Source organism: Lithobates pipiens, unplaced genomic scaffold, assembly GCF_037356315.1.
Source record: "Lithobates pipiens isolate NorthernLeopardFrog02 unplaced genomic scaffold, aLitPip1_a1.2 Scaffold_13, whole genome shotgun sequence".
Lineage (NCBI taxonomy): Eukaryota > Metazoa > Chordata > Amphibia > Anura > Ranidae > Lithobates > Lithobates pipiens.
This window is the reverse complement of record NW_027507718.1, coordinates 348976370-349001467: the sequence shown is the minus strand read 5'-3', so window position 1 is coordinate 349001467 and position 25098 is coordinate 348976370. Positions and strand designations below refer to the sequence as shown.

The window sequence follows — 25098 nt, the reverse complement described above, 5'->3', positions numbered from 1 at the left end:
GCACCAATTTTTTTTAAATAGGTGGGGGCTTATCGGAATCTGGAAGCACCCTTTAACAAAGGGACCCCCAGATCCTGGCCTCCACCCTATGTGAATTGGTAACGGGTACATTGTACCCCTACCATTTCACAAAAAAGTGTAAAAAATAGTAAAAAAGACAGGAGATACTTTGGGATAAGTTCTTTATCAAAAAATAAAAATGTCCCACGATATAAATCCATCTCACATCGCCGACGAGCCGAAAAAGGAAAAAAAAAAGCTGCAACAGCTCCATCTCCATGGGAGGCTCCCACGGAGTGACTCTTCTTCTGAAGAGAGCTGTTTTATAGCTGAGGGTGGGGCCACCCGATGACGTAAATGGGTGACCCACTAACCCGAGGAAGCCAGGGTCGCACGTTTATGTCACTGAGTGGCCCTGCCCTCAGTTATATAACAGCTGTCACCGAGAAGAAGCGTCATTCGACGGGAGCCTTCCATGGAGGCGGAGGTGTTGTGGCTTTTTTTCTTATTTCGGCTCGTCACGAGACGAGAGATGGAGTTACATCGTGGGACTTTTTTTTTTTTATTAATAAAGGACTTGTCCCAATTTGTGGTGTTTACTTTTACTGTAGACCTTCTTTTGCTGCCTGTGCCCTGTTGGGGAAACTTTCCTTCACTTCCTGCTCTGGAGATGCAACAGTAAGTGGGAAGAAAGTTCTCTAAAGTGAGAGAATATGTCTCCAAAATAGGGGGGAGGGGGTGGGACTTGTCCCTGGTACTGTATCTTCTTTAGTTGATTTCCCCTCACTTCCTGTTCTATTATGGATTTCTCATAACTTTCTGTGATGAGCTGTGTGACAGTGATTTCTAGTTGTAGGTTACTGATCTATTAAAGTTTCAACAGAGGTCACAAAACTAAAAACCCACATTGCCTGCAACGTCTGATTATAATGAAATCCTAGTTAGCAGTGACAGGGCTAGACAAAGTACCACCACAATTATTCTCATTGGTCATATATGTTGCCTATTTTAAAAGCTAATGTTAGTGTATTATGTTTATTGTTCAAATTAATTTAAGACATGCATGGTGCTTGCCGAAATAAATTCAGAATCACAGAATCACTCAGATGTAAAATAAATATTATATCACTTTAATCAGTGTAAAGTCACACCAAACACAGCTAAGGTCTGATTGTGTTGCTTTGGGCCATTACACGTCTTTACCATAGTACATTTTGAATTGCTGTAAAAGCCATCACTTACTGCCTTGTGTTATGGTGCTGCCCAGTTAGTTACACACTAAAATAGAGTTTAATTCTTGGAATCAAATTGTTATTTTGTGGTTGATGGTGATTTAATTCTTCTGTTGCCTTGATTAATGGGATGTGATAAAGCATGTGAAATTGAATTTGATTATAACCCACACCCCCCACTTCCTTTAGAAACATTGAAAAGGAATTAAATTTCAAATATGCAAAACAGAGGTGATCTAATCTGTTATTTCACCATTAGTAGTTCTGCAAATGATTAGTTTAGAAGATCATACATGAGCTGATGAGAAACTTGTGTCACTCCCCTTACTTCAGGTAGTAACAACCACTGTTTGGGGAATTGCATTGTGCAGCAGTGACCACCCCCTTCCCTGAAGAAGAGTTGGCCATGAGTTTTCTGCAAAAGTGTAGAGAACCCACACTTGTTTTTTGACTTTACTGTTTTTGTGCAATCACACTGTGTTGATGGGTAATCAAGTCTGCCTCTACAGAAGGCCCATAAAATACCTTTATTTTAACATTCTCTGCTTCGGGAACCTAAATCTTAAAAATACAAGGTTTCTTAAAATTAACAATTTTCTAGTTTCACAGAGTAGGAATTTTTACTGTGGTGCTAGGATTTAAAACTGCATATTCAAATGATTTATAGATAGGATACAGCTGTACTGGCATAGGGTATAAATTGGAATGCCATTAGTGTGCAGGTGATTGGACATGAATTAACTTGCAATTGATTTTGAGATCTAACAGCAAATGGGGAAAAACTGAAATGCTTGGTGCTGTGCATAGACTTTATAAAATTTACAAGAGATAGAAAATAGTTAGGGAAAGACATTAGAATATGGTGGAAATAGAAATGTTTCAAGATCCTGATTAAGGGTCCATTCACACTACCTTCATTGGACTTCATTGCTTAGTGCAGGCCCAATGTATTAACAAGCCAAAATCCATTATTTCCAATGGGCTTTGTGAAAATGGAAAATGCTGCATTAAAATACAATACAAAAGGTTTAAAATACATCACAGTGCACAGCAACACATATTAAGGGAAGAAAAACAATGGATTTTGGCTCCTGCTGCAAATAAAAAAACTACAGTGGCTAGGACCAAAATAATTAAAATGTATGTATGGCCAAAGCCTTTTTGGCAGAGTGTAGCCTGTTGACAAATCTAGATTTCTGTAACAGTGAGCTATAATCTTTAGATAATCACAACATGTCTAGTTACTAGCTGGTCGCCCATGTCTTTGTTTTTAACCATTGAAAAGACTATACAGTAACTACATATAGTATAGAATCCCCTTCAGGGAAGCCCCATATGAGGCCCAATGCTCACCCCTCTTTAACACTAATCAAGGGCTGTCTTCAAAAAGAAAACTGCCTGGTAGGAGGTAATGTACATACATGTAAGTCAAGAAGAAGCAATAGGTATGATTATTGCTCCACAAGAGTGCCTTACTATTCATATTCATTGTTGATAGCTCATGGAGCACTATGTTCTTCTTGCGGAACACCATTTCATTTCTTTTGAAATTGTAAAGTGTGTTCTTATATACATACTTGTACAAGTAGGAAACAGCTACCTTAATTGTTTATTTATCGTTTTCATTTCTAACTTGATTTGTTGGAATTAATCTCATAGCATTTATTGCCTTTATTATTCTGGTTAAATGACTTCCATGAAAATGGCAGATTACTTAAATTTTTGCTAAAAAAACAGTGTTTTTCATTGCATATGTCACACATATTACAGCAGAGACAATGATATCTGAACATGGGATTCTAGACTAAGGAAAAAAACTGTGCTATATGTTCTATCTGCTATATGGCATGATTGAGGTGCTTATCTTCTTTCCTACAAGTGACCTACATTTGACCAACTTCTAATCTAAGCTTCAGGCTGCTTTTGCATTTCCATTCACTTGGAAGCCATTCTGATGTGAACAAATGCCTGTGTGGATTGGCCTTTACTATTAAGTCAAGAAAATGGGAATCTTACAAAACAAGGAAACTCCAACTAAAGTTTGGAGTACTGCCTGCTCCTCACCCAACAGAGTAGTTGGTAATATATATTCAAAATGTGCATGCTCTTTTCTGCAACAAGTGACTGGAAAGCTTTTTTTGACTTCCAGAGTAGACTGTTTTGGTCTACGCTGCTATTGTTCCTCTATAGTAATGGAGGTAAAATCACCTTTTATAACCTAAAATCTAAAAAGGTACCTGACCCATCGGCTAACTTCAGACACGAACAATAGCAAGCCAGTCAAAATGTCCTGGAGCTATCACGTGATGCACTCCACATTCTAACATTGTGCCATTTGTTAGCAAAGTGAACAGTGAAGATATACTCGAAATCAGAATCAAACTAGGATTCACTCTAATGCTCTTTTTTTTAGCAGATAGATGTGTTTAGTAAGTTGTGTCATGCCACAGTTATTCTTTAAATTAAAAATGTGTGACCGTGTTAGACATCCTGCTATCTTTCATCATTTTATTTTTATCTTATCAGGTATGATTTTGTAGAGATTGAAGACCCCATTGATGGCACGATCCTTGGGCGATGGTGCGGCTCTAATACTGTGCCAGGCAAACAGATTTCAAAAGGAAATCAGATCAGGATACGATTTGTATCTGATGAATATTTCCCTTCTGAACCAGGATTCTGCATTCATTATACCCTCCTCACCCCGGTAAGCAAATTGCTTCTAGATTCAGTGTAGACAGAGCAATGTACTTTTGGTAACTTGATAGCTGTAGGTCATCAGGTCTGAACATACCCTAAAAAAAAGTTAATGAAAACTAAACAACTTTCTTCAACAAGCAATGTATTCCTTACATGAAAACTAAATATATACCCAGGTGTTTCACTTTGCTGATTTGGGATGTGTCAGTGATTTCAGTTTGTGGTCAGTCATGTGAAAATTCCTGTGTAACTTTGTTTTCCCAGTTTGCAAGGAAATTTAATATCTGTAAATTATATTTGAGTTTTTTTGGAAAATGATTTTGTTTGAAACAAACAGTAACTGCCAGAGAAGATTTAACATAATACCGTGATGATTATATGCAGATGTAGCTTGTTTGTGCTTCTTCCATTTGTCACCAATATGTTTTTAACGATGCGTAGTCAAGCTCTAACTAAAGTTAAACTTGGAAACTAATTTGCAGTGTGTGTCAGAATTGTATGTAATTACCATTTAAAGGGGTTTTCTTCTTAGGATCAAAGATGCACACTATATTGGTTTGTGTTGTGTCCTACCTACTGGATACTCTTATGGGAGGCAGTTGTGCCACCCATTCAGGATTAAATCACAGAACTGTTGCTTAATTTGGAATAAGAGAAAATAGAAGTCATAGTTGAAAATAAAGCAGAGAACAACATTTGCAGAGAATTTTGTACATGTGAACACATTTTTTTCAATCCAATATATTTAATATGACAGATTGGTGCAATATGACATACAAACAAACCTGTGTCCCAAAAAGAAATGCAAAAGAGAGAAATGGATAGAAAGATAGACAAAGCGGGTTCACTTTAAGATTGGATTCACACATATGCGAATTGGATGTGAGTTTCTCCACATCCAATTCGCATGACATGTGAGTGTGAGCGTCTCTCAATAAAGCCGATTCACACAGGTCCAGGGCAGCCATGGTCCTCATTCAAAAAGGTTCACTTTAAGATTGGATTCACACATATGCGAATTGGATGTGAGTTTCTCCACATCCAATTCGCATGACATGTGAGTGTGAGCGTCTCTCAATAAAGCCGATTCACACAGGTCCAGGGCAGCCATGGTCCTCATTCAAAAAGGGTCCTATGTGTCTTTGGGTCCGACTCAGGTGCGAATTCAGGCAACATTTCAGATTTGATTTGCACCTGAACCAGTGAACAGGGACCCCAGACCTAAAATCCATGGCCGCATATGTGTGAACCCAGTCTTACACACAACCTGTGTCTTAACACTTAACCAACCCTAACACATAGCCTACATAACTTATCCCCTAAAGTTGACTTTTTTAAACATGGCAAAGCAGGTAAGAAGAAACTGCTTACATCTTGTTCTGTAAAAGCCGCTGTTCTTCTTGTCATGCTGACCTTTACAGTTTGACTGACCCAGAACAAGCATGAATATAAGGACTTCTGTCTTTTCTATGACTTGCTCCACTTGGAGGTAAGGAGTTTTTTTTTATTATTTTAGGGTTCAGATTAAAGCTGAATTTCACGCAGCCATAAAGGACCTGTAACCACCAGAATTTGACATGTTAAAAAACTCTTCTAGTCTACGCTACACTCTGTACAGCAGAGCTCAGAGATGGGAGAGAAGCAGCACAAGGAGCCAATTGTGTGCACTGCAAAGAGCATGTTAATAGAAGTAGAGAGTAGAATGAAAAAGCAATAATCTCATCAGTTTGCTGCTCCTTATTTGACTGTGCATAGAGACATAATTGGCCACAGGCAAGATGCTACAGGGGGTTTAGTACACGCACCACACTATATAAGGCTGCAAGCGCGGCAGCCTTGTGTAGTGTGTTCCGGCATGCAGGGAAAGAGCAAGATAGGCAGGAACTGTGTGTTCTTTTCTCAGGCATCTGCTGGAGTTAAAGTGGGTGGTGTGTGCCTCCAGCACAGTATACACGTGTAGCTACTTTTTTTTTTCTGGTGTTCTCTAATACAGGCATCTGCAGGAGTTAGTGGGTGTTGTGTGCCTCCAGCACAGTATACACCTGTATCTACCCTTTATTGCTGGTGTTCTCTAATACAGGCATCTGCAGGAGTTAGTGGGTGTTGTGTGCCTCCAGCACAGCACAGTATACACCTGTATCTACCCTTTATTGCTGGTGTTCTCTAATACAGGCATATGCAGGAGATAAAGTGGGTGTTGTGTGTCTCCAGCACAGTATATACCTGAAGATACCCTTATTGCTGGTGTTGCCTGTTGCATATCTTGCATATTAGCCTTTAAAATTAGCACTTTTGATTTTGAACGTTCAAGTCTCATAGACTTTAATAGGGTTCTAAAGTTCGTACAAATTTTCTGTCCGTTCGAAGGTTCTGGTGCAAACCGAACTGGGGGGTGTTTGGCTCATCCCTACTGCTGAAAGAAAATGTCAGGTGATAGATAGGGATGTGCTGGGGGAGTGAGCTGTGTAAATTTTAGGACTGGATAGACAGAAATGCTATTTCTTTGGCAGGTATAATAGTTCCCATTAATGTATTTTATCTGTGTATTTAACTGTTGCCATCAGATTTAAAGGCTAAGTCCACCTTTTAGAAAAGAGAATGGAAGTGAAGGAACACTTGGCAAGGATTTATGGCTGTCTGTGCCTCCTCTAGGTATATCCACCCTCCCTATTTGTTCTGGTGGCTATTGTCACTGACACAGACAGTGATGTCAAATCCGAAATGTTTAGGTTATCACCTCAAAAAGAGGTGGGAACAAGTGATAAATTACCCACATTTTGGGGGATCTTCCTCCCATTTCCTGTTGCATCTCAGCAAAAAAGAGAGGGGGTCTAAGGCTCTGTTCACACCATAACAGGGAGCAGTGTATTCCCATGCAGTGTGGCAAATGCGTATTTCCCACATCGCACAGAAATGTTCTGCCCTCTTTTAGATGTGCACAGGGTGTCAGAGTACTACAAAACCACAAGGTATGGAATTACCATGCGGTTTGGTGCAGGCATGATTTGCAGCTGACATATTTTTGCACATTCCTGCATGTTTGCCAGCCCACTTAAATGAATTGGCTGTCAAAAACTGAACTTGTGGGAATATGCAAAAACATGCATGTTCTGGTGAGAACCGGCCCTAACCCTTCCCTTATATTACCAAAACCCAAAAAGTTTTAGATACACAGTAGATACACACTAAGGATCCTTTCACACGGGCGGTCTACCCGCTCCACTGATCCCCACTGAGTAGGCAGATGACAGGGCCGTCTCCGCTCACTGTGCAGAGACGAACCTGTCAGCGCCCCGATTTCCCCTATTGGGAGATTAGATGAATTTGGACCACCTGTCCGTTTTCATCCGATCTGCCAGATGGATGGAAAATAGGGTCACCATTCCTCTGGATTTCCTGGACAGAATCAGATTGGATAGCAGTGGCTGTCAGCAGATATGTCACCGCTGACATCCGCGGTGATAGGAGTGAATGGAGGGTCCAATCAGATCCGCCTCAAAAACTGACAGACGGACTGGATCAGAAAGCTTGTGTGAAAAGGGCCTTACTCTTTTACTTCATCTGGAGATCCAAAAATAATATTTTTAGTAAAATTATACAGGCCTATATATAAACTAACAAGCAACATTTTTGATGTGGGAGAAATCTTTTAGCAAAACCAAAAAGGTTTTAGCTAAAGATACAAGTTAACTCTTCCTCTTCATCTGATGATCTTTATAGTCAGTTTCTGCAGGTCTATAGAGATTGAAAACACCAGCATAAGAAAATTGATTAAGGTGAGCGAAATCTCCCACTGGGAACACTTGTTCGGGTGGCAACTTATTAAGAGGAGGGTTTCCCTAACTTTAGGGGATTTCCGTTCACTTTTTTTTTTTTTTTTTTTTTTACTAAAACTAAAAATGTTTTATAGATACATATTAACTGTTCCGCTTCATCTGGTGATCAAAAAATATTATTAATGGCTAATTTCTACAGGGCTATAGAGATTGAAAATAACAGTTTTAGCAAAATGTTTGACCTTAAACAACTTCTTCATTCATTGATGTATCTGAATGAACTTGAGATGTCTGCATGACATCATGACATATGGCTATACTCTTGTAGAATTTTACAATTTGCCTACACAGCTCTCTGTGTAGCAAAACTTCGACAACAAAAGGAAATTACCCCATTATAAAGTCATTTTACAGGGGCTCACTGCTGCTTTATCAGCCATTCTGGGTTTTTTCAGCTTTTAATACTGTCCCGATGAACAATGCCTTATTTTCTTCTGCCATAATAATATCTTGCCCAGCTTTTTTTAATTAGAATAAATCCCTCTTGTAAATCTGTTTGTCCTTTGATAATAGGGTTGACATGCCTTCATGGTTACGTAATGCAACCTGTAACCTACAGCAGTTTGTTTGACAACTGACACTGAAAGCTTGCTATGACTAGATGACTGAATGGATAGAACATGACATACAGTTTAAACTGGATGTCACAAGCAAGAAAAATATAAATCAGTAAAACCATTTATTTTTTTCGAATTAAAGGTATTTTAAAAAGTTATATTTGTCCTTATCTCTGTGACTTCCAATTGTCACAAATGTTGTATCCATTAAGAAAAACTGTAAGTGTATATCAACTTCTGCAGCACATATTTTTTTTAATGGGAAGCCATAATTAAAAAAGTACTATAGATATTTTCCAGGGTGTTTTGCGGCATCACTATGTTCAGGATCTTGGGCTGAACAAGGAGGCTGATGATAAGTGATGATGGTAAAAATAATGAAATGAAAAAAGTGATACTCTGCGCTTAGTGTATGAACAATAAGAAAGAAAATATAAACATAAGAAAGCTCCAATCAAATAATATGTGAATACAAAACATAAAAAGAAAAAGAAAAAAATGCTGCACTATTCCTTTAAATGTGACAGGGAAAAAGTTTAAAGCAGGGTTAAAATATCCCAAGCTTTGAACATGTCACGGAGTACGCAATCCATCATCTGAACATGGAAAAGAGTAGATGGAAAGAATATGGAAAGTGTATGGCACCAGTTTATATCAGTGGTTCTCAACTCCTGTCTTTAGGACCCACTAACAGGCCAGATTTTAAGTATTACCTTGGGCAGACGCAGACTAGAATGCTGCAATCACTGAGCAGCAAGTTATATCACTTGTGATGTATTTCAGTTATCTTGCAAACCTTGCCTGTTAGTGGGTCCTGAGGAAGGGAGTTGAGAACCACTGGTTTAGATCAAAGCATATTCATGTGTTAGAATGGCCCAGTCCAAGTCCAGACCTAAATCCAATTGATAATCTATGGCAAGACTTGAAAATTGCTGACAGAGCTTGAGCTATTTTGCAAAGAAGAATGGGCAAACATTTCACTCTCTAGATGTGCAAAGCTGGTAGAGACATACCCAAAAAGACTTGCCGCTGTAATTGGAGCGAAAGGTGATTCTACAAAGTATTGACTCGGGGGCTGAATACAAATGCACACCACACTTTTCAGATATTTATTTGTAAACAAATTTGAAAACCATTTATCAGTTTCTTCCATTTCACATTTATGTGCCACTTTGTGTTGGTCTGTCACATAAAATCCCAAAAATACATTTACGTTTTTGGTTGTAACATGACAACATGTGGAAAATTTCAGTGGGTATGAATACTTTTTCAAGGCACTATAACTGGGCAGGGAGGTCAGCTAGAAAGGGGGGGTTGCCTTTTTGGGGGAAGGTCATGGGTGAGATGGTAAGTCAATAGTAGTGCTGGATCATACAGCATTTGGAATATAGTCAAGTACTGCAGTTTGTTTGTCAGTTTTTCTTTGTCCTCTGTGTCCCATTGTAGAGATTTCCCTTCACTTTCTGTCCCAGAGACATGCCAAGAAGTGAATGTAAATCTCTCAAAATGAAAGAATATCCCCTCTTAAAGTGGAAGTAAACCCTCCTATCGTTTTCAGCCAAGGAAGCTGCCATCTCGACCTCTGTTTGATCTATAACTACCATGATGTTGCAAAATGCGATCAGCTATGACACCAGGTATGCCAGTTTGGTGCAGAACACCACCAATGGGAGTGTTACATTCCCGGCATGTGCCGGAAATGTAACTGTTTTTTGAAACTGTTAAATGGATGAGTTTACTTCCACTTTAAACAGTTATCATTCTAAGAGGTATCCCAATCCGAAGATTTCCCTTCATCTCCTGTTCCATTTGCAACCATAAAATAGCCATCAATGTCTGTTCTGGTAACAATGGCGATCAGGTCAAATAGAGCCAATTTCCCCAGCAGTGACATAGACAACATAAATAGTGGATTCTCAACTCATAGCCCTTGTACACACGGTCAGACATTCCGACGGAAAATGTCCGATCGGATCGTGTTGTCGGATAATCCGACCGTGTGTGGGCTCCATCGGACTGTTTCCGTTGGAATATCCGACCGACAAAATTTTAGAGCTAGGCTATAAAATTTTCTGACAACATGATCCGATCTGACTTTGTCTGAACGTTTGTACAGAATTCCGATCGGACAAAGTGCCACACATGCTCAGATCAAATTCCTAGACCAAAGCTATTGGCTACTAGCTTGAACGTAGTCCCGTCGTAACAAAATAACGTCATCACGTTCTGAACGACAACTTTGTCCAATCGTGTGTATGCAACACCAGTTTCGGACAAAATCCGTTGGACAAAATCCGACGGATTTGGTTGTCGGAATGTCCGACCGTGTGTACAAGGGCTTAGTGGTGTTTTGTTTGTGAGCCTCAGCAAAGCCAGTATGCCCTTTAATAATCTGACTGTTTTAACAAAAATTTGTATCCAGCACTCCATCCTTATTCCTGTGATTACTAAACTTCTGTAATGCACTACTCCCCCCCCCCCCCCCCCCGAAAATATTTACAGTCAAAGATCTGATGGAACTAAAACATCCTTCACCGCTATCCGAACTCTGTTTAAAAAAAAAAAAAATTAGGTAACGTTATATTATACATTTATATTTATAATCCTGTGAAATGTGCTTTTTCAAGACAAGGCTGCCTGTTCAACACCTGTCTTTTCTTAAAATCTGTGGATGGTATAACCAGCCAAACACTTCTAAGGTCTGGCAGCTCACGTTTCAACATAGTTGATTAATTACAGAGAAAGGTGTGCAGCATCCAGCCAAAATCTGTCATTTTTAATAAAAGTAAATGCACCTGTGCTTTCTTTAATTCATGCAATATTCAGCCAGATCCATGTGTGTTTACTTACTGTTGAACATGCATTCACTGTTTGAAATAGTTGTGTGCTTTAACAGGCAAATTTATTGAAGATATTTTGCATCTGTCATCATAACAAAGGGCTCTTTTTTTTTATTTTATTTTTTTATAAGAATACTTTGTTTTGACTGCTTTCAAATATTTTTTTTTATTACAATTTTTTTTTCTATTGCGGTGTAAATATTAACACTAAAGTATTTTATGCTGAATTACAATATGTTTAAGATGTTCTCTTTCAGGCATAGTTTATGAGTAACAAGCAACTTTATTTTGATAATAGCCTAAATTCTATAGGATAATTAATAAGTTCTTTAAGAACCCAAAACCTCTACCTAAAATAAAGCAGTGTGTGAATTCTGTTGCGTTCCATCTCCAGAACATCTCTTGTACAGGTCCAGCTGTACTTAGCATACTGGGACTCCAATTGTTTTGGTACCACTGTTCCACGTTTGAGATGTGCTGGTGAAATCATTCACCATGCTTCTCATTGACTGTGCTTAGGATGTTAAAGCATTTGTTAACCCCAAAAAAATAAAGAACCTGTTCCTTTAACCCTTTCACCTCCAGGCCATGTTCTCCATTTTGTACACGCAGGTGGCCATACCATTTTTGCAATTTTTCCTTCGCTTTTTTTTTTTCACGTATAGCTTTCAGAGTTTGTCAAAGACCCCCCCCCCCCCCCCAAACCATATATTTTCTGAAAGCATGTGATCATTAGAATAAAAAGAAGGTGCTTCTGATTTTTTAGAACCCACAATATTTGCTCACATGTTTATCAAACCAATATATTTGCAAAAAAGACACCATTATCAAAACCATTATTAGCAGATAAAAAAACAGTACATTTTACAAAACTCCTACTAAATATAAAATTTTAACTTGTATTGAGTTTATAAATAACAAATATTTTTAACTTTTAAATTACGCCTTTTAGAAAAAGGTGAAAATCGAACGTATTCAAAAAATGTAAATATCCAAATTTCTCGAAAAATCTGAAGGTTTTCATTTTTCCCTTTTACAGCTTTAAGAATTTGGGAAAGACCCCCAAAACCATATCTTTTCTGAAAGAATATGACCTCTAGAATAAAAAGAAGATGCTACTGATTTTTTAGACTCCGCGGTATTTGCGCAAATGTTTATCAAACCAATATATTCGCAAAAAATACACTAAAACCATTATTAGCAAATAAAAATACAGTTCCTTTTACAAAATTGCTGCTAAATCCCTAATAAATATAAAAGCGTAACCTGTATGGAGTTAATAAATAACAAAAAAAAAATACAAATAAAAAAAAAAAAAATACAAATAATGTAAATATTAAATTTTTTTGTTATTTTTTTTTAAAATTGGGATATTTATTATAGGGAAAAAGTGAAAAATATTATGTTTTTTTTTTAATTGTTTCCCTTTTTTTGTTTATAGTGCAAAGAAAAAAAAAGGTAGAGGTGATCAAATACCACCAAAAGAAAGCTCTATTTGTGGGGAAAAAAGGGCATACATTTTGTTTGGTTACAACATCACATGACTGCCCAATTGTCAGTTAAAGCGATGTATTGCTGTATCGTAAAAATGGCCTGGTCAGGAAGGGGGTAAATTCTCCTGGGCTGAAGTGGTTAAAAAAAAATTCATGGTTATTTTTTACTTTTTTAATTTATTATTATTATTATTATTTTTTGGGGGGGGTCTTTGGTGAGATATCAGAGGTCTAAACGGAACCCAATATCTCTATTTCTGAGACAGAGAAAGGGACTGAAGATATCACCTTTCTCTGTAGCACTTTACATGAATGATTGGAATCTGTATAAAGATTCAATTTATTCATAAAATAACACGCGCGGTTACAATGATCAGCTGTCAATGGATATAGCAGTGATCACTGCCTATATCCATTGTACAGAGTGGGTTGGTAAACACATGTTTATCAAGCCGCCCCAACTTCACCTGACCCACACCATTCCCCCAGCCTGACAGATCACAGAGATCTGTTCAGGGAGAAGATACAAGTGGCGGGAGGGGAAGGAGAGATGCCACTAAAGCGGCCATGAATCAGGGGTATGGGGGCAGCAGAGGGGGGATCTGACTGGTGGGGGGACACACCTGGGTCCCCCCCAAACCCCATGCAGGATCTGAAGCTGGCAGGAGCTGCAGAGGAGGGATGCCAGCTAATGATGGTGGCTGCGGGGGATCCGGTTTGCTGCGGGGGTGGATCGGGTGGAGGGGGAATAAGGGGGTGAAGGGGGTAGTAAAGGAGGGGGGCAGTTTAAGATGGAAGGGAGTGGCGGGAGGTGGAGTGGCAGGGGACAGGGAAGCGATGGCATGGGTGGGGGGGGGGTGGCAGTCAAGTTTAGGTTAATAACTCTGATCAGTGAGTTGTAATCTGTGTAATCAGAGTAATACATTTGTTCAGTAGAGGCTGCTGATCAACTGTGATATAAGCTTAGGGTCATTGAAGTGATCATAAGCTTATAGGAGGCCTGTATGCTGTACGGACTTGGCCACCTGCAGCCACTTCTGTAGGTCCGTACGACGTATGGACTTGGCAGGGAAAGGGTTAAAGCATGTTATACAGCACAGTGCTTGTGCTGTGTAATTTACCTGGCTGTTCCTGACAGTTTCTACTCTCCCCTCTGTACGCTGACTCCGATATGTCAGGGCTGCTGAGGCCTGACTCCGTTGTCAGCATATGTGCCTCCATCATATGCTGTTATATGCAGCTCTCCTGTCTTGTAGAAAAAATGATCCGGACTCTGATTGTTGCTCTTAAAATCTCTTCATTTTATTGAATAGTGAACAAATGCAGATTAAGTCAATAAGGCCTTAGTCTCCTGTCTCCCTCTGTCCTCCCCCTCCCCCCTCCCCTCCCTGCCTGTCATCTCTCACTATCGCTGGTCTGCTCCTCTCCCTGCTGCTTCAAAACTAACTCATCATTATATCATCCCCTCTGCCAGATAAAAAGCTGTGTCCTAGTGCCTATGTTTAATAGAAAAAAAATATTTCTACCTGTTTTAACAGGGTCTTACAGCGACCACATGACTCCAGGCTCTCAGCTCCTCTCCTCTTCTCCCCTCCTCCCTAGCTGACGTCAGCAGGGCAAAATCAACCTCGCCCATTGGAGATATCACATGAGGAGAGCTGAGAGTCTGGAGTCAGCTTATTGATGGGAGATGCTGTTAAAACAGGTTGAAATCTTTATTTTTTTTATAAAGCACCGGCACTAGGATGCAGATTTTTATCTGACAGAGGGGATGATATAAAGATGAGATAGTGGCTTAACAACCACAGGAACAATAAGAGTACACGTTATACTATATTGTCAATAGTATTGGGACACCTGCCTTTACATGCAAATTAACTTTAATGGCACCCTAGTCTTAGTCCGTAGGGTTCAATATTGAGTTAGCACACCCTTTTGCAGCTATAACAGCTTTAACTCTTTGGGGAAGTTTGTTTAGGAGTGTGTCTATGGGAATATTTGACCATTCTTCCAGAAGCTCATTTGTGAAGCAAGGCACTGATGTTGGATGAGAAGGCTTGGCTCACAGTTGCCACTCTAATTCAGCCAAAAGGTGTCCTATTGGGTTGGGGTCAGGACTCTGTGCAGGCCAATCAACTTTCTTCACCCCAAACTCGCTCATCCATGTCTTTATGGATCCTGCTTTGTGCACTGGTGCGCAGTCATGTTGGAACAGGAAGGGGCTATCCCCAGACTGTGTTCCCACAAAGTTGGGAGCATGAAATTGTCCAAACTGTCTTGGTATGCTGACACCAATCAATTTGGACCAGTGCACAAAGCAAGGTTCATAAAAACATGGATGAGCGAGTTTTTGGGTGGAGAAACTTGACTGTCCTGCAGAGTCCTGACCTCAACCCGATAGAACACCTTTGGGATGAATTGAAGCGGAGACTGCAAGCCAGGCCTTCTCATCCACAACAGTGCCTGACCTCACAAATGCGATTCTGGAAGAATAGTCAACATTCCAATAGACACACTCCGATACCTTTTTGTCAGCCTTCCCAGAAGAGTTGAAGCTGTTATAGCTGCAAAGGGTGGGCCAACTCAATATTGAACCCTAGGGACTAAGTGGGATTAAAGTTCATTTGCATATAAAGGCAGGTGCCCCAATACATTTGACAATATAGTGTATATTTCATAGCTTGGTAAGTGTTGAAGATATCACTCAATATTTCATAGCTTCATGCCTTATGCTTTGTTAAAGACATTTGTGAATGATCACTATGCAGTTTATGCTAGGGAATGTGTGCAACCCCATTTAATATATATTTTTTCTTTTTTTTTGCCATATGTCTCCCTTTAGTTTAAGTCAGTACATTACATGAGTTGAAAAAAATCAAATAAAGGGAAATACCCTCTTAAAGTGAAGCTTCAGCTTGTTTGCCTCTTCCCCCCCCCCCCCCTCCTCTGCCACATTTGGCACTTTGTTTTTTGTTTTTTTGTGTGGGGGGGGGGGGGGGGGGGTACTGGCTCCTACTCCCTTCCAGATATCCGTGGTGATCCGAGCTGAAGTCCACCCCCCTTCTTTGCTATGTAACTATGTAACTACCTGTTTCCCTTAGTTAATTTGCTCAACATTTAGTCCAGGAAACTACTGGATCCCTGGACAGGGAAGTGTCCTTATATTAAAATTCAGCAGCTATAGTATTTGTAGCTGCTGACTTAACATTTTTTGGAGGGAGACTGGAGTTCCCCTTTAAAAGGTTGTCAGCATTGAACCAGTTGAGAGGTGACTCTTGGAAAATCTCACTTGTACAGTATTTCCTTTATGGTGGCAATGATGATGATGACAACTGGTCACCAGGATACATAGGGGCTAGGTCAGTGATGGCGAACCTTGGCACTCCAGATGTTTTGGAACTACATTTCCCATGATGCTCAAGACCTCTGCAGTGTGGTTGAGCATCATGGGAAATGTAGTTCCAAAACATCTGGAGTGCCAAGGTTCGCCATCACTGGGCTAGGTTATTAAAGCATTTGCTAATCAAAAAAAAAAATGGATCCTGCTCCTTTAAAGCATTTTAAACTGCACAGTACTTGTGTTGTCTCATTTGGCCCACTGTATCACCTACCTGGCTGATCCTGACTGTTTCTGCCCCCCCCCCCCCCCCCGTAAACTGATCACGATATACCATGGCTGCTGAGCCCTGATACCGTGGTCAGTTTATATCCCTTTATCATCCATAGCCCTGCTCTCTGTCTCCTCTGTCTCCTCCTCCCCCTCCCCTCCCTGCCTGTCAGCTAGTGACAATGCTCGACCCCACCGCTCCTGCTGCTTGAATAACTAACATTTATGCATCATCAGCACTGTCTCCTATTGCAGTGTCCCCCTCTGTGTGTGATTTTTTATTTATTTTTTATTCTGTAAATAAATAATTTTAGAGCGGCGAGCCGCAATCACACGGCCAGCTCTCTCCTCCTCACCTCCTCCCCTCCCGGCTGACCTCAGCGTGGGAATCACTGCCCCTCTCACTGCATCTGTCAGAGGAGGAAAGGAGAGAGCCAGCCGGTCATGCGATTGCGTATCGCCTCTCTTTTTTTAAATAAATCACACACAGAGGGGGACACTGCAATAGGAGACAGCGCTGATGGTGCATAAATGTTAGAGTGGCTTAATAACCACTTTAAAGCCATTGCCACGAGAAACAAAATGTCACCAAGATGCGCATTCGCAAAGACTATCGTTATTTTTACTATGGCCTCTCAGCAGAAAAACACTCAATTTAAGATCCAGAAAGAAAAGTACATGAGACATTTGAAAGTCCACCAGCTATATATGTGGTATAGTGTGAATTAATTATCACAAACTTGATAACTGTGTAATGTCCAAATTAGCCTAAGTTGCAAAAAACAAAATTCAATAATAAAGTGATAAAAACACGAGAAACCTAACCAGACCTTAAATTATGTTAAGGGGAAAAAAGAGAGGCTGTGGGAAGGTGGCCAAAATAATTGTGCTGGGTTTTTGGTTCACTCACGAGTAGTAGGTAGTTTTTCTTGGTAGCAAAAGAAAAAAGCCACGCACGTACATAAATACTGTAAATAATATTAAATATAAACAGCTATGAGTGATTAATTGATTGCAATAGTAGTGAAAAAGGTTGATCTACCCCTCTAATAAATCAAACATACCATAATTTATAAAAAGAATTATAAATAACAAGTGTTAATAATGAAATTCGAAAAATCCCAGTGAAGTGATAAAAAAGTCCAATAAATGAAAAATAGTCCAGTGAAAACTTAATAAATACCTAAATTTCATAAGAATTCATGGAAAAATAAAAATATTATATTAATAGTAGCAGTAAAAAATGTAAAACATATATACTAGTGATAATAATAAAAAAATTGGTGATAATATGAGGGTAATAATAATGGAAAAATTAAAAATTAAATAAAAAATAAAAAGTGTTCAATCTTCTGTGCAACCAAAACACACCAAGGATCGTGACCACCACCACACAAAATATGCGCTTACCTCTCATAAAAGAGGGGGTAAAACCAAAACTGGAAAAAAAAAGGTTTGGTTGTAGATGAATTTTACCTAATGCCAATTTTGTTGTCTTTAAGAATGGCAATGGCACTGTCCGCGTGAAGAGAAGAAAAAAACGATTACCAAGCTTTTGTTTAACCACTACAATACAGGGCACTTTCGCCCCCTTCCTTCCCAGCCCAATTTTCAGCTTTCATCGCTCTTGCGCTTTCAGTGACAATTGCGCGGTCATGCTACACTGTACCCAAATGAAATTTTTATCATTTTGTTCGCACAAATAGAGATTTATTTTGGTGGTATTTATTCACGACTCCGTTTTTTATTTTTTTCGATATAAGCGCAAAAAAGCGGAAATTTGGAAAAAAAACAATATTTTCTTTTTTCTATTTTAAAAGAAATCCAATAAAATCAAATTTTGTCATAAATTTAAGCCAAAATGTATTCTGCTACATGTTTTTGGTAAAAAAAATTCCGTTAAGTGTATAATAATTGGTTTGTGTGATCACGGACATATGTACGCAAATGATCATGTACATATGTGTGCAGGTGATCACGTACATATGTGTGCACATAATCATTGGGACAAGTGATTTTAGTGGGACATATGTGGGGGACATGTTTTTATTATTAGGGACATGTGTTTTTATTTTTTGGGGACATGTGTGTTATGGGGACATATGTGGGGACTGTGTTTACACTGTGTGGTGTGTTGTGTGTTTACACTAGACTGAAGATCAGTGAGTAAAAAGCTGTAAAAAACAGCTCATACTCACTGATCATCAGCCGGCTGCAGCAATCTGCTCTCCTCTCCTCAGCGATGACTTCTGTGTGAGGAGAGGAGGAGCCGATTGCCTAGCAACCGGCTGTTTGTTTACATCACATGACGGCCGTGATTGGACACGGCCGTCATGTGATCAGGAGGGCCAATCACAGAGCCCTCCTGCCGATCTGAGATGTGTCGTGTCCCGGTGACACGGGCGCATCGGGATCGCGCCGCTGCGCGGGCACACGCGCGCGCGCGATCCCGCTCCTCCTGATGGACGTTCCTGAACGTCCTATCAGGAGTAGACAGCTCCCACCCGGCCGTATATGTGCATTGGCCGGGTGGGAAGTGGTTAAATCATTTGATCAGCTGTCATTGGCTGACAGCTGATCACCTGGTAAGGGGCCGGGACCGCCCCCCTTGTTCAGATCAGTGATCACCCCAGTCTCAGTGACTCGAGGATCACAGCGCACATGGAGCATGCACAGGGGAGGACGTCCTATGACGGCCTCCCGGAAATTGTTCTGATCACCAACGTCACTGGGAATGAAATAGAGGATAAATCACTAATTTTGTGTTGTCACCAGAACAATAATAGAAGGATAATCTTCTGGGGACATTTGTTCACATGACAACTGTCTTCAAGGGGATGTCACTCTCATTTTCGGTTGGGTCTACAGGACTGGAAGTTAAGGGAGGAAACCTCCCTAAAAAAACACAGATGGCAAAAGATTAATAAAATGGCAGCAGTTTAACTCTTGGGCTTTAGATGTACTTTAAGTTGGTTTTCATGGTAAGGGCTGATCAAGAGGACTGGGGCAAGGGTGGCAGATGGCAGTGGACAAACAGTAAAAAAAAAAAACAGAAAACATCAACCCAGCAGGTGACCATTTATTCTTTCTACATTAGGGTGCACAGATTTCATTGTTGATATGTATGGGCCCAAAATTGCTGAATAATGGCAGAGGTGCACAAGTGCCCTCAGCAAAATTTTGGAATAAACACAGAGGATGATGATCTTCATTCATCAAAATGATGTCTCTTTACTGAAAGCTATGGCAGATACTTTTTTATTTTTCAAATTCACCTTTAAGATTCTAAAATTACAGCTTACATTTTAGTTTTCATTTAACAAAATCGAATTAAAAAAATATATGTGCCCCCAGTGTGAGCAGAGCATTTAATGTTATACTTGAACTACTCATGTGGGAATATTTGTATATTAGTGTTGTTAGGATATTATGCTGAGCCTTTCTTTGGCGTAAAAGTTTTCAATATCAGCAAGTGCCTAATTGTATCATCCTCTAATAAATCAACCTCTAGAAAGAAATCAGGAGACACTGACTGTTATCACAGCTATAACTTTGCAGGAACATGATTCAGTGTTAATGAACTGTTTAATCTTCACTTACACCAAGCAGTGATCTCTAAATAACCTCAGATCCTCTAATTATTGTTCATGAATTTCAGTAATTGCTCAAATGCCACTGATAGACAAGAACACCTGAAATGTTATTTTAACGAAGATCTAAAATTTGACATTTTCCTCTAATTTTATGTAATTTAGGTAGAACTGTTCAACTTAGTTTTTATCTTTTTGTCCCAAGTGTCAGAGTGGTGTCAGAGATTTGTTATTTACTGGAAATCCAACAATTTTCATTTCCCATAAAATAAAGTCCAGATATACATTTGTCATTTACTAGAACTTCTACAATTTGTATTTTTCATGGATATAAATAGCTAATAATCTAAGGACACTTGAAAACTGATTTCTACCGGTAAGCTGGTTATACATACACAGATTCCTCTATCCATGCTAATCAGGGCAGATGGATGAATCTCCTCTGCTAGCATATGTATTCTGACAACTGACACTTGCACAATACCCAAACAAGGACTGCAGCTGATTGCCTGCAGTCACTGTTAGGCCAACAATTTTCCATCTTCCAATCTTCTGACTAAAGTTTGTTGAGCAGGGCCATCCACAAATCGAATTCTGGCCGGTTCAGCAGGAAACAGTCTACATTCAATCCATGTATGTCCAGCTTTACTCACCTCTGCATTAGAGAGTAAGCCCAAGCAAAACAGATAACTTTTTAAGATGTCTGTGAATTCAGTAATCCACCAGAGGTAAAATCTTACTGGATATTTCAGTTCTGCATGATTTACATTTCGGAAGGAACAGTAAATCTACACTCATGCAATAGTCTCAATACATCAACAATATCCACCCATACATTTCATATTACAACTTTTAAATTCTAAATCTTAAATATTAAACTCTAAATGTTAAATATTTTTTACAAAACATTCCAGTTGTATGGGCTGCTGTCCTGGTTTTTGAATGTATATAATAAAGAAATTAAGGGGTAGCTAAAAAAAACTTAAAAGTCCACCTAGCACAGTTTGGTTAAAAGCCATACAATGAGTATTTTTTAGAAAGAGAGATTGGAAATGGCAGCCTGTATATTCATATCAGACATTTTCTCCTTTAATGGAAAATGTGATACTCATTTAATATTCTGCTCCTTCTTTAATAGGGTACAGTGTTTGTTCTTTTGTAGTTATGATAAAATCCTACACTCTGATGGAGTGCTTATTATGTCAGGCAGAAGCTTGCATTCCATAATGTATACTGAGAACAACAATTTGGGAGAAGTTTTCTATATTTCCTCTACTTTGTACCCAGGATTGCACATTAATATTTCTTGCATATTACGTATGACATCCGTCTCCTCATGCATATCTGTTAACCATCAGAGTAATAAAATCTTTGTTGTAACTGGAAAGTGCAGGTAATGTTTTTAAAATGGAGATTGTTAGTACTTCGGATGCCTTCACTTTAGTTCCCTCCTTGGTTGGTGGGTCAGAAACTTGTCTGTTTCTGTTTTCTAAGAAGCTTCCCTTATGACTTATTACTGTGATGGACAGCCTCATTGGCCAATAGTTAGGCTTAGGAGATGGAAATGAAATGGTGCTAAGTCCTAAACATATTTTATCAGGCCTTCCCAGCTTTAGGGGTGCTTACACTGTAGAAAAAAAGACATGCACCACCTGGAGGTTTCTGCTGTGTGCAAAATATTGTTTTTACTTTAAATTATTCTCTTATAGTCATAGGCTCCTGCTGCTGTCAGTCAAATCCTGTGAGGAGGGATTGGGGTGTGGCCAAGCAACACTATGGTGTCTATGGACACACGCACCAAGTGAAGCCTATCCAAACATACCATAAGCTTATATATTTATCAAAAGTGCCATTACCAAGAGCTAGCAACTCCTCCATGCGCAATATGTCATTCACAGTAGAAACCTATAGATAAAGAGATAAAGGTTGCGTAGTTTCAGTTTTCCAATATAAGGGTATTAGCTGCTGGGCTGCAGACAGGAAGAAATGTAGAAGGCTCAGTTTCTGCGATGTCATAGAGCCAGGCAGCATTGCTGGAGTGGGAGTTAGTTTTCTCATAAATGTGATTATGAGCATTAAATAACTGAGTTCAGAAGGGCCGTATCCTCTTGCAATCCCACCAGATATGTAGGTATGTACTAACAGCCAAACCACAATGCCAGCAGGTATCGGGGTGGATGGAAAAATCTTATGTAAGGTCAATGGATCCCTATACCATCAGGATAGGATCTTGAAGTACTTTTCCTTGGAGTAGCAGGAGATGGAAAACTCGAGAAATTCTTCTTCATTTCCGTGGACCACCTCTTAGCGTATGTAGGCAAGTCATCATGTGTGAGTGCCTGGATCAAGCCATATAGGGATAAAAGTAAATGTCTAGGCAACTCCTGAAGGGAGCACAGACATTCAAATTCAGTATGTGGCCGGTGTGTCTGAGAGGAGAGAAATAGCTGTTTAGAGAAGGAGGACAGGTGGAGAGTGATAAGCCAGTCATGCAATCCTGCAGGAACCACCGGGGTGCCCTGCGGGGAGTGAATGAACATGTTTGCTGTCGGCCATCAAGAGCACGTGAATGGGACTTCCATACCCTAAGGGAAGGCATGGTTGTCAAACAGTGAAGTAAGCGGAGAAGGATCAGAGGAGAGGATAAAACATAGTCCCCTCTTATATCATAACCTGAGGGCAGCTAGCATCAAAGGGGAGAAGGAGTGTAAACGCTCAAAGGTCAACCAGGGAAAGATCTTGTTCAACCATACCGGAGGCCTGGGCAAGTGAACCACTCAAGAATGTGTCCCATGACAGTAGCTTTATAGCAAAGTTCAAATTTGGGTAAATCTGACCCTCCTTGAAGCTTCTGTAAAGTGAGTAATTTGTATTTAACCCTAGAAAGGCCATGTTTCCAGATGAAACTAATTGAAAGGGACCACAAAGAGATAAAAAAAAGATTTAGGGACCATAATAGGAATCGTTTGGAACAAATATAGTGGTTTAGGAAGGGTGTCCATCTTTAATGAGTTAATGCTACCTAGCCAGGGAAGAGAGGAGGTCCCCCATCAATCTAGGTACTTTCTAATACGAGAGAGAAGAGGGACATAGTTCAGCATATACAGGTCAGATAAATTGGCAGGGATTGTGACCCCTAGGTAGGAAATGCCCCTAGATTGCCATTGAAAGGAAAAATTATCGTGGAGTAAGGACATCGTAGCGACCGGCAAAGATACGTTAAGGGCCTCCGTTTTGGAGATATTGAGTTTAAAATTGCTGAAGGATCCAAATCTCTGAAAATCATTGAAAAGTGATGGAAGGGAAGTATGGTTATGTTGAATATATACCAAGGGGTCATCCGCAAAGAGAGATATTTTGTAGTGGGAGGAAGGTGTTTGAATGCCCTGAATATATTCAAACTTTTTGCCTTTAACACTTCAGGTTTAAATTAATATCTGTGTCACATCATTAGTATGCAATGTATGAATGATCATCTGCTCCATTTTCAGTGCCAGTTGATGAGAGATGACATGACCAAGCCAATACCTTGCATTTTTCACAGATTGAAAGTTTATACTTTGTATGCATGAATGGCAAACAGCTCCAGTTTAATCTCAGAAGGATGTATAAATCCAAATTCCTGTTGGTGGGCATTTATGTTTTATTTAAATGTGTCATTAAACTTGCCAAATAAAAGTTACTTTAGTAATGTTTACATAATATTTAATGTAATAAAAAATCAACTGCCTATAAATTGTTTTACAGAAAGTTGTTCTTTTAGCCAAATATTGTGAAGGATTTGCTCATTTTAGTTGTTTAGTTGGCTGCAATTTTTGTATTGGCAGCACTTTTATTTGTTTTTGAGAAGTATGCACTTATCAGCTCCAACGTTGCACCCTTACCTCCCTTTCATTCAATGTGAAATACATCTAATGCCTAATTATAAAAACCGTTGTTTGTTTCTTCTCTGTGATTATAAACATAGCTTATTGTCAGCATAGAAGAATAATTTTCAATGACCCACCTTATACATACCTTACTAGTGCTCCATAGTTTCCCCTTCCTCCTATGCAGCCTGTTTGAATACTTGGAAATTCCAGGTATGTAGGGGTATGTGACCTTCTCAGATGCCCAGGGGAGTAATGTCACTGCTCCCCTGAGCCACCAACACCATTGCTGGCTGCAAAGGAGCAGCCAGAAGCGAGAGCTGAACCAGATTTTGCACTCTTGAGGTTTAGTAAATCAGCCCCAGTGTCACTCTCATTTGCAAACATTGCGCTTGATTTAGTAAAACTGGAGGGTGCAAAATTTGGTGCAGCTATGCATAGAAACATAGAAATCTGCTTCCATGTTTTTTGTCAAAGCTTAAAGAGGAAGTAAACCCTGATGGGTTTTACGTCCTCTTTTGCTCCCCGCAAGGCCTGCAAATTAAAAGCATAATGGGCTAGTATGCATCGCATACTAGCGCATTATATGACACTTACCTGCAAAGGAAGCCTGATCTGTCCACTGTGCAGGCCATGTCCATCTTCGCCCCTCTTCCTTCTGAGGCCGCGGACTCCAGCTCTGTGACTGGCTGGAGCCATGTGACATCACTCCCACCAGCAATACCCAGCCATACTTGGTGATACCCTGCAATACCCAGCCATACTCTGCAATACTTGGTGATACTCTGCAATAACAAGCCATACTCTGCAATACCCAGCCATACTCTGCAATACTCAGCCATACCCTGCAATACCCGGCCTTGCTCAGCCATACCCAGCCATGCTCGGCCATGCTCGGCCTCTGTATGTGGCCAGGCTGTGAAAGTCTCACACATGTGGTATTGCCGTACTCAGGAGGAGTAGGAGAATTTATTTTGGGGTGTCATTCTGGGTATGTACATGCTATGTGTTAGAAATATTGTATAAATGGACAACTTTGTGTTAAAAAAAAAGCATTTTAACCGCATCATTTAGATATCAGCTTTTTCAGCCAGCAATTCTCTACACCATAAGAGCGATCATAACAGCTGTTCCACTGCTTGATCGTTCTTACAGGAGGTGAGAGGGGACACCCCCCCCCCCCCCCCCTACGGCCACCCTCCAGTGCTTCTACTGACTCACCGCTACGATGAAAGCCAGAAACGTTTTTTTTTTTTTTTTTTTTTTTTTATTTCTATTTCAGGCTTCCCAGTCTAGAGGTGAGATGTGGGGTCTTATTGACCCCATATCTCACTGTAAAGAGGACCTGTCATGCCATATTCCTATTACAAGGGA

The 25098-nt window shown here is 39.8% G+C and overlaps 1 protein-coding gene across 1 annotated transcript in view; it reads left to right on the top strand.

Moving 5' to 3' along the window:
* Nucleotides 1–25098, top strand: part of PDGFC (platelet derived growth factor C) — a 351789-nt gene that overhangs the window by 222839 nt on the left and 103852 nt on the right. Inside the window, exon 3 of the mRNA XM_077477103.1 lies at nucleotides 3759–3939. Coding sequence (XP_077333229.1) covers nucleotides 3759–3939 — 181 coding nt within the window. The remainder of the gene's footprint in view (nucleotides 1–3758; nucleotides 3940–25098) is intronic.